The sequence below is a fragment of the Onychomys torridus genome, chromosome 15 (genome assembly GCF_903995425.1).
Source record: "Onychomys torridus chromosome 15, mOncTor1.1, whole genome shotgun sequence".
Classification (NCBI taxonomy): Eukaryota; Metazoa; Chordata; class Mammalia; order Rodentia; family Cricetidae; genus Onychomys; species Onychomys torridus.
The window spans coordinates 6,431,611-6,445,110 of NC_050457.1; the positions used below are offsets into that span (position 1 = coordinate 6,431,611).

Below are 13,500 nucleotides of genomic sequence, written 5' to 3' on the forward strand. Positions count from 1 at the left end.
CCCTTCCAGCCTGAGACGGCCGAGCCTGCTCAAAGTGTAATTCTTTCTCTGCCTCCACATCGAGAGTGAACACATATTTTATATTTTATGTCATGAGAATATAACCAATAAACTGAAAATCAGGGTTTTTGAAGTTTCTTAGCCTAAACTGTCAGTAATCAGAGGCATCCAGTAAAAAGTTATGTACAGTGGCAACAATCACAGCGTTACATAGCTAAGCAAAAAAAAAAAAAAAAAAGGAAAAAACACTTTATTCATCAGCAGGAAATTAGTGATAATTAATGTTTTATCCACATAAAAACTGGAATAACATGACCATAAGGTTATATTTTCTAAGACTACTAAGTATATTTTAAAAGGCTAATATATTATTGCATTATAAAGGGTAGATACAAAGTATTATGAGTAAGTTTGCAGAGAGAAACTCATGGAAGGAAAAGATACAATAAGATATTAATGTTTGGGGCTAGAGAGATGGCTCAGAGGTTAAGAGCACTGACTGTTCTTCCAGAGGTCCTGAGTTCAATTCCCAACAACCACATGGTGGCTCACAACCATCTGTAATGAGATCTGGTGCCCTCTTATGGCCTGCAGTCAAACATGCTGCATACATAATAAACAAACAAACAAACAAACAAATAAATAAATAAAGATATGAATGTTTATCCTTTTTAACATTTCTGATAAGTCATTTTCTCAAGCTGGTTGCATACCCTGCTTCATCTGTTAGTACCAAGCTGCCTCACGAAGAGCACAATACACACCTTGTTTCTCTTCAGGGGTCTCAATAAAATAAGGCATTCGCTTCACCGTCTCTCTTAGCTCCTGCTTCAAGGCCAGCATGTAATCCTCATCTTCTCCTGTTTTCAGGGGCACTGGCTTGTAATCTGTATCCTAGATACATTAAGAGACAAAACCTATTTAAATAAATTGAGAATTTTGGTATTTCTTTTATCCACATTCTAGACAAGGATGCTTTTATGGAAAGACTATGCCTCATAAGCACTAAACTTTACAATCAACTCAAAAGCTACTGAGCTTCCAGATAGGTGAGGCTGTCCACGCTTGTAATCTCAGCACTTGGGAGGTTATGGCTCCCAACTCAAGGCTTCCAACTCAGGCCCATCCTGGGCTATAGAATGAGTTCCAGGACAGCACAGGCTACAATGTAAAACTGTGTTTAAAAATTTTTAAAGAAAACAAAATAATAAAGATGTTGAACTTCTATAATCTAACTTTTTAGCCCATTTCCTTCTTTACTCTCATGTGAGAGGTAGGGCAAAGATTCCACACATACAATTTTTATATGCATGTTCTGTATGAATATACGAACATACGTGTATATTCATTAAGAAGTGGGCTCCCAGCATACATGGTAAAGATGCACATAGGTGGAGAGGGTAGAGATACAGTATATTTCCAAAGGTGGGTTCTGAATCTATTGAGGCATTCAAAACTATTTCTTGAGCAACTACTGTGTACTAGGTAACAGAAGTTACATCCTGAGGATGTAGGAAGGAGAAGGTACTACAGAGGGAGAGGGAGGAAGGAGAGATAAATGACACCAAGGATGTGTACAACAGCCATAGGGACACTATTTATAAGCTTGTATATATGTGTGTTCATATATATAGTTACAGTATGCAGGATAATGTTCCCCACAAGAGCCCTAGACTAAAAAAACCCAGTGTCAGGTGTGGGTTGAGTCACTGGTCAGGGTGTCCAAGACACTCCCAACACAATATAGGCTATTGCCATGGCCTTCACTGCCTCCCACAGGCTATAGCCACGCCCCCAAGGCTATAGCCACGCCCCCACTGCCTCCCACAGGCTATAGCCACTGCCCCTCACTGCCTCCCACAGGCTATAGCCACTGCCCCTCACTGCCTCCCACAGAGTATAGCCACTGCCCCTCACTGCCTCCCACAGGGTATAGCCATTGCCCCTCACTGCCTCCCAGGGCTTTAAGGTGCTGACGACACCATCTAGAGGTCCCCTCCCTGTGGGTTTGCTCCTGTGGAGCTGGAGGGTGCTGTGGGAACTGCCAAAGGAGAAAAGCAGTCAGGAGTCCCACCCAGCTGTGAAGTCTATGAACAACAATGACTGGCCCAGGGGCAAAGTATCCCCAGTGGTGCAATCGTGGCGCTTTTAACTTGGGGGTAGTCAACAGCTGTCCACTGGATGTAAGGCCCACTCATTAAGAGGAGATTCAGCCCTAATACTGCAAACCCAGCCAACTACTCATGGCTGAAGAGGTTCTAGACCCTGGAGAAAACCTACTCTTACCAGTTCCCCAGACAAACACAATCCCTAATTGTATTCTAATTACAATTATCCTTATACCCACAGGTAAATACAGCTCTCCTGACAGAAGCTTCTTTCTGCAGCCCACAGAGGTGCTTATAAAGACCCACAACTGGTCGAAATGCAGACAGTCTCGTACGCTGCATAACCTGACACCCAGCCTCAGAGGACATCACAACAGAGGGGAATGATGCATGGGGCAAGAGAGTTGAACACCTGAAGTGAGACAGTGTCTTCTGGACACATAGAAGTTGATCCTTGAAATCACAAGTATGGTTGTCAAAACAGATTTGCATAATGACAAGAGCAGGTGACATGCCCAGGTGGATGGGGGAATTCCAGAGCCCGCCCTCAGCTCTAGATAAAGAGCTACAGCCAACCAATTGCTGCAGAGGGGGAAGAAGTTTTCTCTAAAACAAGTCCTCCAGGACATGGGCCTAACACATGCACACACGAGCAACACTAAATGGACCCAGTGGGCTGCGTGTGGGGGTATACACGTTATACACACATCACTGTACATATAAAGTGCATATATGTAACAACAATAATTATAAAAGAGGTGGTGAGTTTGAGGGAGTGAGGAGGACACGAGAGGAGCTAGCTGGAGGAGTAAAAGTGATTTAAGTACAGTATTCCTGCAGAAAATTCCCAAAACATCCAAAATATCTCATTTTTTCTTTAGAAAGTATAATTTCTTTATGTGAGTGTCTAGAACAAGGAGTCATCTGTCCAGGGTTCTCCACGACCACAAGTCCTTCAACAAAGGACTTCTCCATCTGCAACAGGAACGGTGAATGCAGGGAATTAATTCAGAAGGTCTTGGATCCACGATGAGCTTTGAGCAGCAGCATATACCCATCTGGAAATATAATCTACTGTTTTCAATCGAAACATCAGCCTTATGTCCATAAGTTAAGAAGCAATCCCTAATGTAGTGGGAATGTTTCTGTTCTGAGAAATTAACAAAATCCAATGTGACTAACATAAAACAATTAATCAACAGCAATAAACTTGAATGAGACAAAAGTAGTATAATAAGGAGCAAATTATTTTCTATAAATACAAAATCTGAAGAAAATCACTGGGAACGTCATAAAACTACTTAAAATATTATTTTGGTAATTAGAATGCAATAACATCAGTAGAAGACACAAGGATTTCAAGTAATTCTTGGTTCACATAGTACTTGTTTGTAGAAAGGTATATATAGTTCTGTTCTCTGTATTTTAAGAAATCAGTCTGAAAACTCGGACAAGTTCTGAGAATAACCAGTTGCTTGAAAACAAGATGGATGCCACACAGTCTTTTATTCTTAGACATGAGGATATCATGATAGAACCATGCAATCAAGCCCTAAACCCCGAAACCGTGCAAAAATACATTATGAAAACCAGGCTGTCATTATACTCACAGGGAACAGCGGTGGGGGCTTCAACACAACATCAGGCAACTTCTCCCCTCGGCTGAAGCCAACAGCCTCAATGTTAAAGGTATAGGCAGCACGTCCTCTTCCCTTATTACCAGCCATCAGAACCGACCGCAGCAGAAGTGTGGACAATCCCTGGAAGACAGGGTTCAATGGAAGACTTCCTGAATCACACACCAGAGAAAAGAAGCATTTTAAAGCAAAATGTAAGACTCTAGCCTTTATATAGCATGGTTGATTGAAAATACTTTTTGAACTGGGTTCAGGGATCTATGCAGAAGAGTAAGCAGAAAGATTAGAAGAGCCCACGGGGATGGATGACTGCAAGGAGAAAGTGTCTTCCAGGCACAACAGGATTGATACAAACATGAATTCAGAGACTGTAGCAGTATACACAGTGCTGCACAGGTTCAAACTAGACAGACAGTGGGAAGGAGACACAAGCTTCACTCGTAACAAAGAAACCAAGTAGATGCAGGTCCCCACCCCTAACCAGGAACTCATTGACACAATACATTTGATACATGCTTGCACAGGAAAAATTAGTGTTCTCCAATGGAGTCTCACTAGATACATTACCAACAAAAACTCCTGGGCATGGACTCATATATATGTTAGTTTCATATTGCTTTGTGGAATTTATTTAATTGGTTTTTGCTTGCATATTTGGTTTCTGTTTTTGTGAAGGGTTTTGTGTGTGAGCTTCTTGGTTTTTTTTTTAAAGACACAGAGAGAGAGAGAGAGAGAGAGAGACAGAGAGACAGAGAGAGACAGAGAGAGAGACAGAGACAGAGAGACAGAGACAGAGACAGAGAGCGCTCACCAGGGTGTTACATCTTTATTTGTTTGTTTGTTTTTTGAGACAGGGTTTCTCTGTGTAGCTTTGCCCCTTTCATGGAACTCACTCTGTAGACCAGGCTGGCCTCAAACTCAGAGACCCGCCTGCCTCTGCCTCCCAAGTGCTGGGATATTAAAGGTGTGTGCCGCCCCCACCGCCCACATTACATCTTTAATCCCAGCACTTGGGAGGCAGAGACAGGCAGATCCCTGTTAGTTCCAGGCCAGCCTGGTCTACAGAGTTCCAAGACAGCCAGGACTGAGTAGTGAAACCCTGTCTCGAAAAAGAGAGAGAGAAAGAAAGGGTGTGGAGTTGGATGTGTGGAGAGGATCTAGCAGGAGCTGGAGGAGAGGAAAGTGTCGTTAAAATACATTGTATGAAAAATTTTAATTAAAAAGAAATGTGTATAGGAGCAAGTGATCAAGATGGTAAACTGTTCACATGCCATCACTATGAAGAGATGAATATGAAAGGCGCTCCTTCACTCAGGTCCTCAGGACAGGGCTGACTCTGTCTCATTTGAGAAGCTGCCTGCAATACTCGGCCAACTGACAGAATTCCCTATCTCTCTATGGCTTGATAATGGGATCTCAGATAAGGAGGAGGAGGAAGAGAAGGAGTGTGTGTGTGTGTGTGGGGGGTGCGTTCTCCTATGAAGGCATGTGTGGAGGAGGAGGAGGAGGAGGAGGAAGAGGAGTGTGTGTGTGTGGGGGGGTGCGTTCTCCTATGAAGGCATGTGTGGAGGAGGAGGAGGAGGAGGAGGAGGAGGAGGAGGAGGAAGAGGAGGAGGAAGAGGAGGAGGAAGAGGAGTGTGTGTGTGTGGGGGGGTGCGTTCTCCTATGAAGGCATGTGTGGAGGAGGAGGAGGAGGAAGAGATGGAGTGTGTGTGTGTGTGTGGGGGTACATTCTCCTATGAAGGCATGTGTGGAGGAGGAGGAGGAGGAGGAGGAAGAGGAGTGTGTGTGTGGGGGGGGGGTGCGTTCTCCTATGAAGGCATGTGTGGAGGAAGAGGTTGACATCACCACTGGACACCTTACTTAACTGCTTCTCTACCTTATTTGAAACAAGATCTCTCACCAAACCTGGAGCTCGAGACTGGCTTGTCTGTAAGTCCCAATGATCTACTTTTCTCTATTCCCCAGCACCGAGGTTAGAGACAGGTACCACTACCATGCAAAGGCCTGATTTTTTTTTTTTTTAAGATTTATTTATTATGTATACAGAAGAGGGTGCCAGATCTCATTACCGATGGTTGTGAGCCACCATGTAGGTGCTGGGAATTGAACTCAGGACCTCTGGAAGAGCAGTCGATGCTCTTAACCTCTGAGCCATCTCTCCAGCCCCAGCAAAGACCTGATTCTTAAACTGTGGGTTGTGGTTTTGTATGGGATTGTAGAACTGTGGTTCCAAAAAACTTGGCAATAATAAAAGATTTCTGAATGAACAACCAAAACTTTATTGAAAATATGTAATGAGCCCTCGCCTGGTATCACTGCAGCCTTGCTACTTAAGTGTTGCACAATCCTAATTGGTCTTATAATAAAAACTTGGAGCCAGATATTGGGGTAAATGTTGAAAGATCAGAGGAAACAAGCCACAGCCACCTCTTACCTTGCCAACTCCTCAGCCAAAAGGGAGGATCCTGTCTCCACGAATCCTCAGACTGACGCCAGAGTCCTCAGCCGAAAAGACTGAGTTCCTGACTCCTCCCGCCTTATATGCCTTTCTCCACCCAGACATATCACTTCCTGTCTCAACCTTCCTAGTGCTGGGATTAATGGCGTGTGTGCTTCCCAAATACCAGGAGCAAAAGCATGAGATGGGATTAAAGGTGTGTGCCACCACTGCCTGGCCTCTGTGTCTAATCTAGTGGCTGGCTCTGTCCTCTGATCTTCAGGGAAATTCTGTTTGTTAGAGTACAAACAAAATATCACCACACTGAAGGAAAACCATGCACACTGGGCATCCTGCAGTCCCTCCCTCCACACAATGCAGGCAGTCACCGCCTGGGACACCTCAGCTCAGACTCAGAACTTCTGTGTTACAAACTGCAGCTAGTCTTTTGCTTTTCTACTTCTATGAAGACAAAGATGTTCAATAGTTTACAAAGACTTCTTTTTTCCTAGTCATTCTTCAGCACACATCAAAAAACAGTAGATGGCATTGCTACGAAGTTTGATTTTAAAAACTGCTATTAGAGCTGCTGACTCGAGTTTCATAAAACTTGTTTAATGGGTCGAGGCTTGGGATTAAGACAGAATTTCCAATAATTTCAGAAAAGACTCCAAGACATTTCTGCCAGTTTTGTTTTCCATGTGTAAAACAGTTCTTTCAGCACTGATTATAAAATTAAACTACAGAAAAACTCAGAAAATCTCTGAAGATGCTTTATGTCCTGCAATATCAAATACTCAGCAAGATTTAATTCTTCACACAACCACACCCAACTTATAGCATATTTGTTTCATTCTTAATGAATGGTAAAAATATATGTATGCCAAGTAAATGTTTCAAAATGAATTTATGATTACCAATAACTGTGTAATATGTATACATATGCTTATATACTTATATATCTGAATTTATGATTTCCAGTAAGTGTATAATATGTATACATATGTTACAAATCTATATACATGGGGTTGTATGAATTTGATTTCCAGTAAGTGTATAACACATATACATGTCTACACACCTCTACACCAGGGCTGTGTAAAATTTCTCAGGGAAACAGGGGCTCTGCTCTACAGCATGAGAACTGGGGTGGCTCTTTCTGTGGCAATCCATGGTCAGCGGGGGTGACTATGAAAATGTATATCCTGCCACTGTCCTACTGCTGACGTAACAGTGACTAGCATTTAACCCTGAGTGAGTGCTGGGGAAGTTATTTGACCTCTTAACCACAGAAGGCTGGAGGAACTTTCACTTCTTCCTGCCTTACTCAATCTCCTTTCTCACAACCACATGGGTGACAGTATCTCCCTTCTGACAGCTGCTGACTTCAAACCGGGTCTCTTGTCAGGAGGCAAAGACTATTAATGTCAGTCCTCTTGGTTTTGTGATATGAATGATAAGGGAAGGCATCCAAATATAAACAAGGGACTAGCTACTTCTTTGTATATTCTGATTATAATAGGATAAGCTTGTCCAAAAGCCAGGAAATCTAAGCTTCCTTCATCATGGAGCCAACATAAACACACTTTTCAACCCTAGCAGTCACTTTTTAAGGTCTTGGGTAGCTGAGAAATCCAGAGCAATAGTTTCTAAACGGTGGCGTCGACAGCAGCCTCCTTCAGGTAACTGTTGACAATAAAAACTGTGGGGTCCTACAAAGAAGAAGAAAATGGAAAGGAGAGAAGAGCGGGAAGGAGAGGAACCAGAGGGAGGTAGTCTCACCTCTAGGGGAGGCTGCAGTTTGGACTTTAAGTTTGTATTCTAAGAAGGCCTCTGGGTAGTTCTGATGCTTGGGAAAGGTTCTCAATCACTGAAGCCATCAATCAAGATCACTTGGCATGGGGATTAGGTAAGAGTGGTCTGAAAATCTTTCTAGATGACTATCATAAAGAGCACACGTTGAGACTACCGAGAAAATGCTCTAGGGGAAGTCTACCTGCTCAGTAGTTCAGTTAAAACACGGCTAAGCATGTCCATAAGGCCCACCTCTGAGGCTTGAAATTTTATTAGTTATCCTCAGTGACCTTTGTTTTTAAACAGCGGTAATGAAATGACTGTGAACTGTCACATATCTTGAACCCAGGATGCCGTAGATCAACCTGTGAGTTCATTTACAGGGAATAAGCAGTACCATATCACTGCACTTTTAGAGGCTGTCAATGTTAATGATCTTATACGTCTAGGGCTCCAGCTACACACAGAAAAATCAAATCAGTGGTGAAATACTGTTTCCTCTCTTCTGTGAATCACTTAAGGAGCACAGCCTTTGACTTACTGTAACGGCTGATGCCAAAAACATTTTCAGGAACAACTGTACATTATACACTTTGTAAATTCATCATTATACATCTGTCATCTACATACTTGGTATTTTCCTACATGAGCGCCTGAACTTAAGAAATGATTATATAATCCTGTTACTGTCATTGCAAAGCACAACTGTGGTCTTTTTACTTCAACTAACTTTTACGATACTATGTACATACACACCAGCAGGACAGACAGCTCATTTGGCTCCCATGTACCTACTGACCTGTCAGCTTCAATAGTTATCAATATATGACTAATTCCTTTTTTATGCTCTCCCAACCCTGTGACTCAGGTTATTCAAAACTCTTCATTACATATATTCTTGAGAACTAAGGGAGAAAAAAAACAATACAAGGCAACCACTGTGGAAATCAGTGTGGAGGTCTCTCAAAAGAACTATGGTATGCACCAGCTGCAGCCTCCTAGGCATACACCCAAAGAACTATCAGAGATACTTGGACATTCACACTTATGCCATCTCGATTCACAGTAGCAAGAACACAGAATTAGGCCAAACGTCCACCAACAGCCTGCTGTCCACCCACAATGGATAATGAAAATGCAGTACATATGCACAATGGAAATATATTCCGCTACAAAGAGAAATAAAATTATAAAATTTCAGGGAAACGTATAGCACTGGAATATACTTCTATTAATTGAGGTAGCCCAGGATTGAAAAGATCAATACTGTCACCGGGGGTTGGTGGTGCACGCCTTTAATCCCAGCACTCAAGAAGCAGAGCCAGGCAGATCTTTGTGAGTTCGAGGCCAGCCTGGGCTACCAAGTGAGTTCCAGGAAAGGCACAAAGCTACACAGAGAAATCCTGTCTCTAAAAAAACAAAAAAACAAAACAAAACAAAACAACAACAAAAAAAGATCAATATTGTCTATACTTTCATGTGTAGATCATGGCTTCTGATTTTTGATATATGTTTATTTATGTGACAGTAAGTGGCCAGGTCAGAAAACTGGACAGGGGCCCACAAGGGAAGAAGGGAGCCTAAGGGAGAGGAATGGGGTGGACGAACACATGGAATACTGGGAGGGACAAGAGGGGTGAGGAGTTTGGGGATGGGGAGCAGGAGAGGGGCTTGAAGGACCAACCAAAACTAAGTACGTATAAAAATACTATAAAGTCAAATTGAGCAAACAGGAAAATTGTATACTATGTGAATTATCTGTCAATAATGATCTTATAAAAAATACTATAAGGTAACTGCTAATTTGTGAACTAATTAAAAAATTTAAACCCACATAGTATCACATACAAAATTGTTAGTCCTTTATTATCATCTTTTATGTAGTCAGCACCCAAACTTCCTCACTTACCGCATATGTGAGTTTATAGTTCTTTTGTTCAAGACAAAAACTTCACATGGCAATTGGAATGATGTGTCTCTTACATTTCTTTCCAACAGTAAAGCTTCCTCTGTTCTGTTTTCCTTACTATTTATTTATAGGAAAGACTAGGTTGCTGTCCTATAAAGCACTCATCATCAGGACATGAAGGTGTAAGCAAACACTTAAGTTCTGATGCAGCAGGGCCTAAGGACTTTCTACCACACGTTCCCGGAGACACCTCAGCACCTGAGCACAACTCAAAATTAGCAACAGCCTCCCATATTCTGGGTGTGAAAGATCACATACCTAAGTCGTTAGTGCACTCCTCTGACCACTGTGTCTAGTGAACAGGAAGACCTTCTCAGACTCTGGACTGACTTTCCTGCTAGGACATTTAAGAAATACACTTTTTCAATCCTTGTATCACAACAGAGTACATTTAATCTCTCTCTTGGTGGCAGTCAGGATGGTCCCTGAGTTAGTTACTATTGGTCTGTCTTGCTTAGTATAAGATGCTAATCAGTTTTACCAAATTGTCTAGATCTACTCTTCCATTACAGATTACAACATGGTGATATACTTTTTTTCATCATTTTTCTGTTTTGCTGGTTGGAATTCTACTTTTTGGAATTAATTTTTCTCATATACAAGTTACCTTAAAAACAAAGTCCACTCATGAAATTCATCTTGATATTGAAGTTCATTCCATCTGTCTACTGTAAAAAAAGGTAAAATATCCAAATGGCCTCATTCCAACTGCTGATTCACTGAAACATGCTGAGTCGACAAAGAGCTGGTATTTCAAGTATGACAACTGCTGAGTAAGAGGTTCACACCTTTACTCTGAAACAGCCTGGGGGCCAACAGGCGGCCACGACAGCTGTGCTACATTCCAGTCTAGGATCTGTCACCAATTAAAGGTTAAGATTCATTCCTAATCATTAATTAAGATTAAGTTTGCCAAACTTGTCTGATCACAGGAATTAACTGAGAGACATATAAAACATTGAATCCTGGGGAATAATTGGTTCTCAGATCTAATAAACCAGTATCTTTGGAGTTGGGCCCTGGAAACAAGTTTGGAAAATTAACTGAGAGAGTAACTCAGCTAACCACAGTTTAATGGGAAATCCCCCAAGAAATACACTCTGCAGACTCCAACTTCTTATTTTTATCTTGCAGTCACTGGGCATAAATTGATAACAGTAAATGTTAGCTGCTGCCGAGCAGTGGTGGGACACGCCTTTAATCCCACAACTCGGGAGGCAGAGCCAGGCGGATCTCTGTGAGTTCAAGGCCAGCCTGGTCTACAGAGTGAGTTCCAGGACAGGCACCAAAACTACACAGAGAAACACTGTCTCAGAAAAAAAACAAAAAACAAAAAACAAATGTGACCTGCAGAAAATCCAATCCTAGCTCTTGAGACATTTTCATTACTAGACATCCTAAACGCTGTTCTCCTCAGTTTGTTGATTCAGACACGGTACAGCTCCTGCACACAGAATACTCGGGCTGTTAATTCACAAGTGAGGCCTAGGCATCAGTCACTTAAATCATTTACTTGGTTTATTCAATACGCTGATCTTTTTTCCCCCAACCTGTCAAACTTTTTCAGGGGAAAGAGTGTTGCTCTGATACCAGGGATTGGACTTGGGGCTTTCACGAACTGGCAACCATCCACTAATCTTCAGCCCTAGCCTTCTAATTTTTATTGTTTTATATATTTAATTTTTTTTAATTTACTTTATTTCAGGTGCATTGGTGTTTTGCCTGCACTGGAGTTACAGACAGTTGTAAGCTGCCATGTGGGTGCTGGGAATTGAACCTGGGTCTTCTGGAAGAGCAATTAGTGCTCTTAACTGCTGAGTCATCTCTCCAGCACCACCTTCTTTTGTTTTGTTTTGTTTTGTTTTGTTTTGTTTTTTTCCTGGAGCTGAGAATCGAACCCAGGGCCTTGGCTTGCTAGGCAAGTGCTCTGCCACTGAGCTAAATCCTTAACTTATGTATTTAATTTTTTTTTTTTTCCAGAGCTGAGGACCGAACCCAGGGCCTTGCGCTTGCTAGGCAAGCGCTCTACCACTGAGCTAAATCCCCAACCCCTTATGTATTTAATTTTTGAGGCAGACTGGACTTGAGACCTTTCTACAGCCCAGGTAGGCCGTGAATTGATAATCTTTCTGCTTCAGCATCTAAAACAGATGAGAGGTCAGGCCTAGCCCCCAAACTTCTTGAATGAAGACATTTTGTTTTCTCTATTCCCGTTATCCAAATCTGTTTAGAATGACCCAATTTAACTCAGTAATTTACGAAACTAGCATTGAGCATTTTGACAGGTACTGAGCAAAAAGCACTAAAACATTAGTCACCCAATTCTTCCTTCAAAACATCCATTCATTTCAAATAATTTGGCATCTGTATTTACTATAAGTGATTTCTCTCTCTCCAAGGTCTCACTCAGCTCCCTGTAAACGAAGAATCACAGCAGATTAAATCTCCCATTATAGAAGAGTTAAATGGTTCTACAAGGCTATTTGATCGTTTCAATCAGTTCCTACCAAAGGCAGGAATAGACTAGGCCTCAGGAAATCCTTTCAATATCCTATATATATTTTATGTCTGGAAGCATACGTCTAAACTAATTGACAACCTTTTTAACTCTGTGATGTAGAATCAATGAGGGAAGTTAGTCACTGCAAAAAGTTCTGAATTTTAAGATTTTTATTTGAAATGTGTATGAGTATGTGTACGTGATTGTAGGCGTCTGTGGAGGTCTGATCTCCTGGAGCTGGAGTTACTGGAGGTTGTGAGCCACTTGGTGTGGGAGCTAGCAGCTGGACTCAGGTCCTCTATCAGAGTAGCATGAGCTCTCCACTGCCAAGTCATCTTTCCAGCCCCCAAAATCTGAATTTTAAAATACAACACCAACTGAGCAGCGCTGCCCCTTCCATCCCAGGAGGAAAACGGTCTGCCATTCAGAAATGGTTCCCAGAGATCTGAAAATAAGCGTTGTTCAAGAGATGAAAGTCTGTTCTAATCAACTCTAAATGCAATCTTCTGGAAGAGCCTGAGCCCATCTCTGCAGCTCCTCCTAGGTCTAAACTGTCTTGAGTTATGATTGTGATGTAGATGTATCATGTCAGACACATTAAATGACTTAAACATACTGTCCTCACATTGGACACTGCCTTACACATTTAACCAGATGACTAAATGTCCAAGTTGCAGGAAGCCAGGGGACGCAATGGAAACCAGGGCACAGTATCTCTGAATGACTTGCCGCTTGCTCTAGTCAAGAGCCTGACTCACTCCATGGGCAGAAGACTCCTAGCTGTGAGTTCCCTGCATTCCCCTTCCCTCCCTTCTGCTTTAGCTTGGGACTTAGCACCTCCCATCTGACCTTCCGAATAGACCAGACTTCTTATGTTCAGGTTCCCGGTTTCAGTTCACTCTCTAGTCATTTTAATAGAAGGCAAATCTTTACAATCCTGATACGCCCTTCTCTTCTTTTCACAGAGTTTAGGACTTAACTTCTGCCTCTCCTCTCACCAAGTAGCTGGTGGTTCCCAGGTGTCCCTCAGGGAGGGTCTTCCATCATGTATG

General features: G+C 42.1%; 1 protein-coding gene across 1 annotated transcript in view; it reads right to left on the reverse strand.

The window, feature by feature from the left end:
- Polr3g (RNA polymerase III subunit G) overlaps positions 1–13,500 on the reverse strand; it is a 36,160-nt gene that overhangs the window by 20,665 nt on the left and 1,995 nt on the right. Inside the window, exons 2-3 of the mRNA XM_036207021.1 lie at positions 3,719–3,868; positions 765–894 (exon numbers count right to left, since the gene is read on the reverse strand). Coding sequence (XP_036062914.1) covers positions 765–894; positions 3,719–3,835 — 247 coding nt within the window. The 5' untranslated portion in view covers positions 3,836–3,868. The remainder of the gene's footprint in view (positions 1–764; positions 895–3,718; positions 3,869–13,500) is intronic.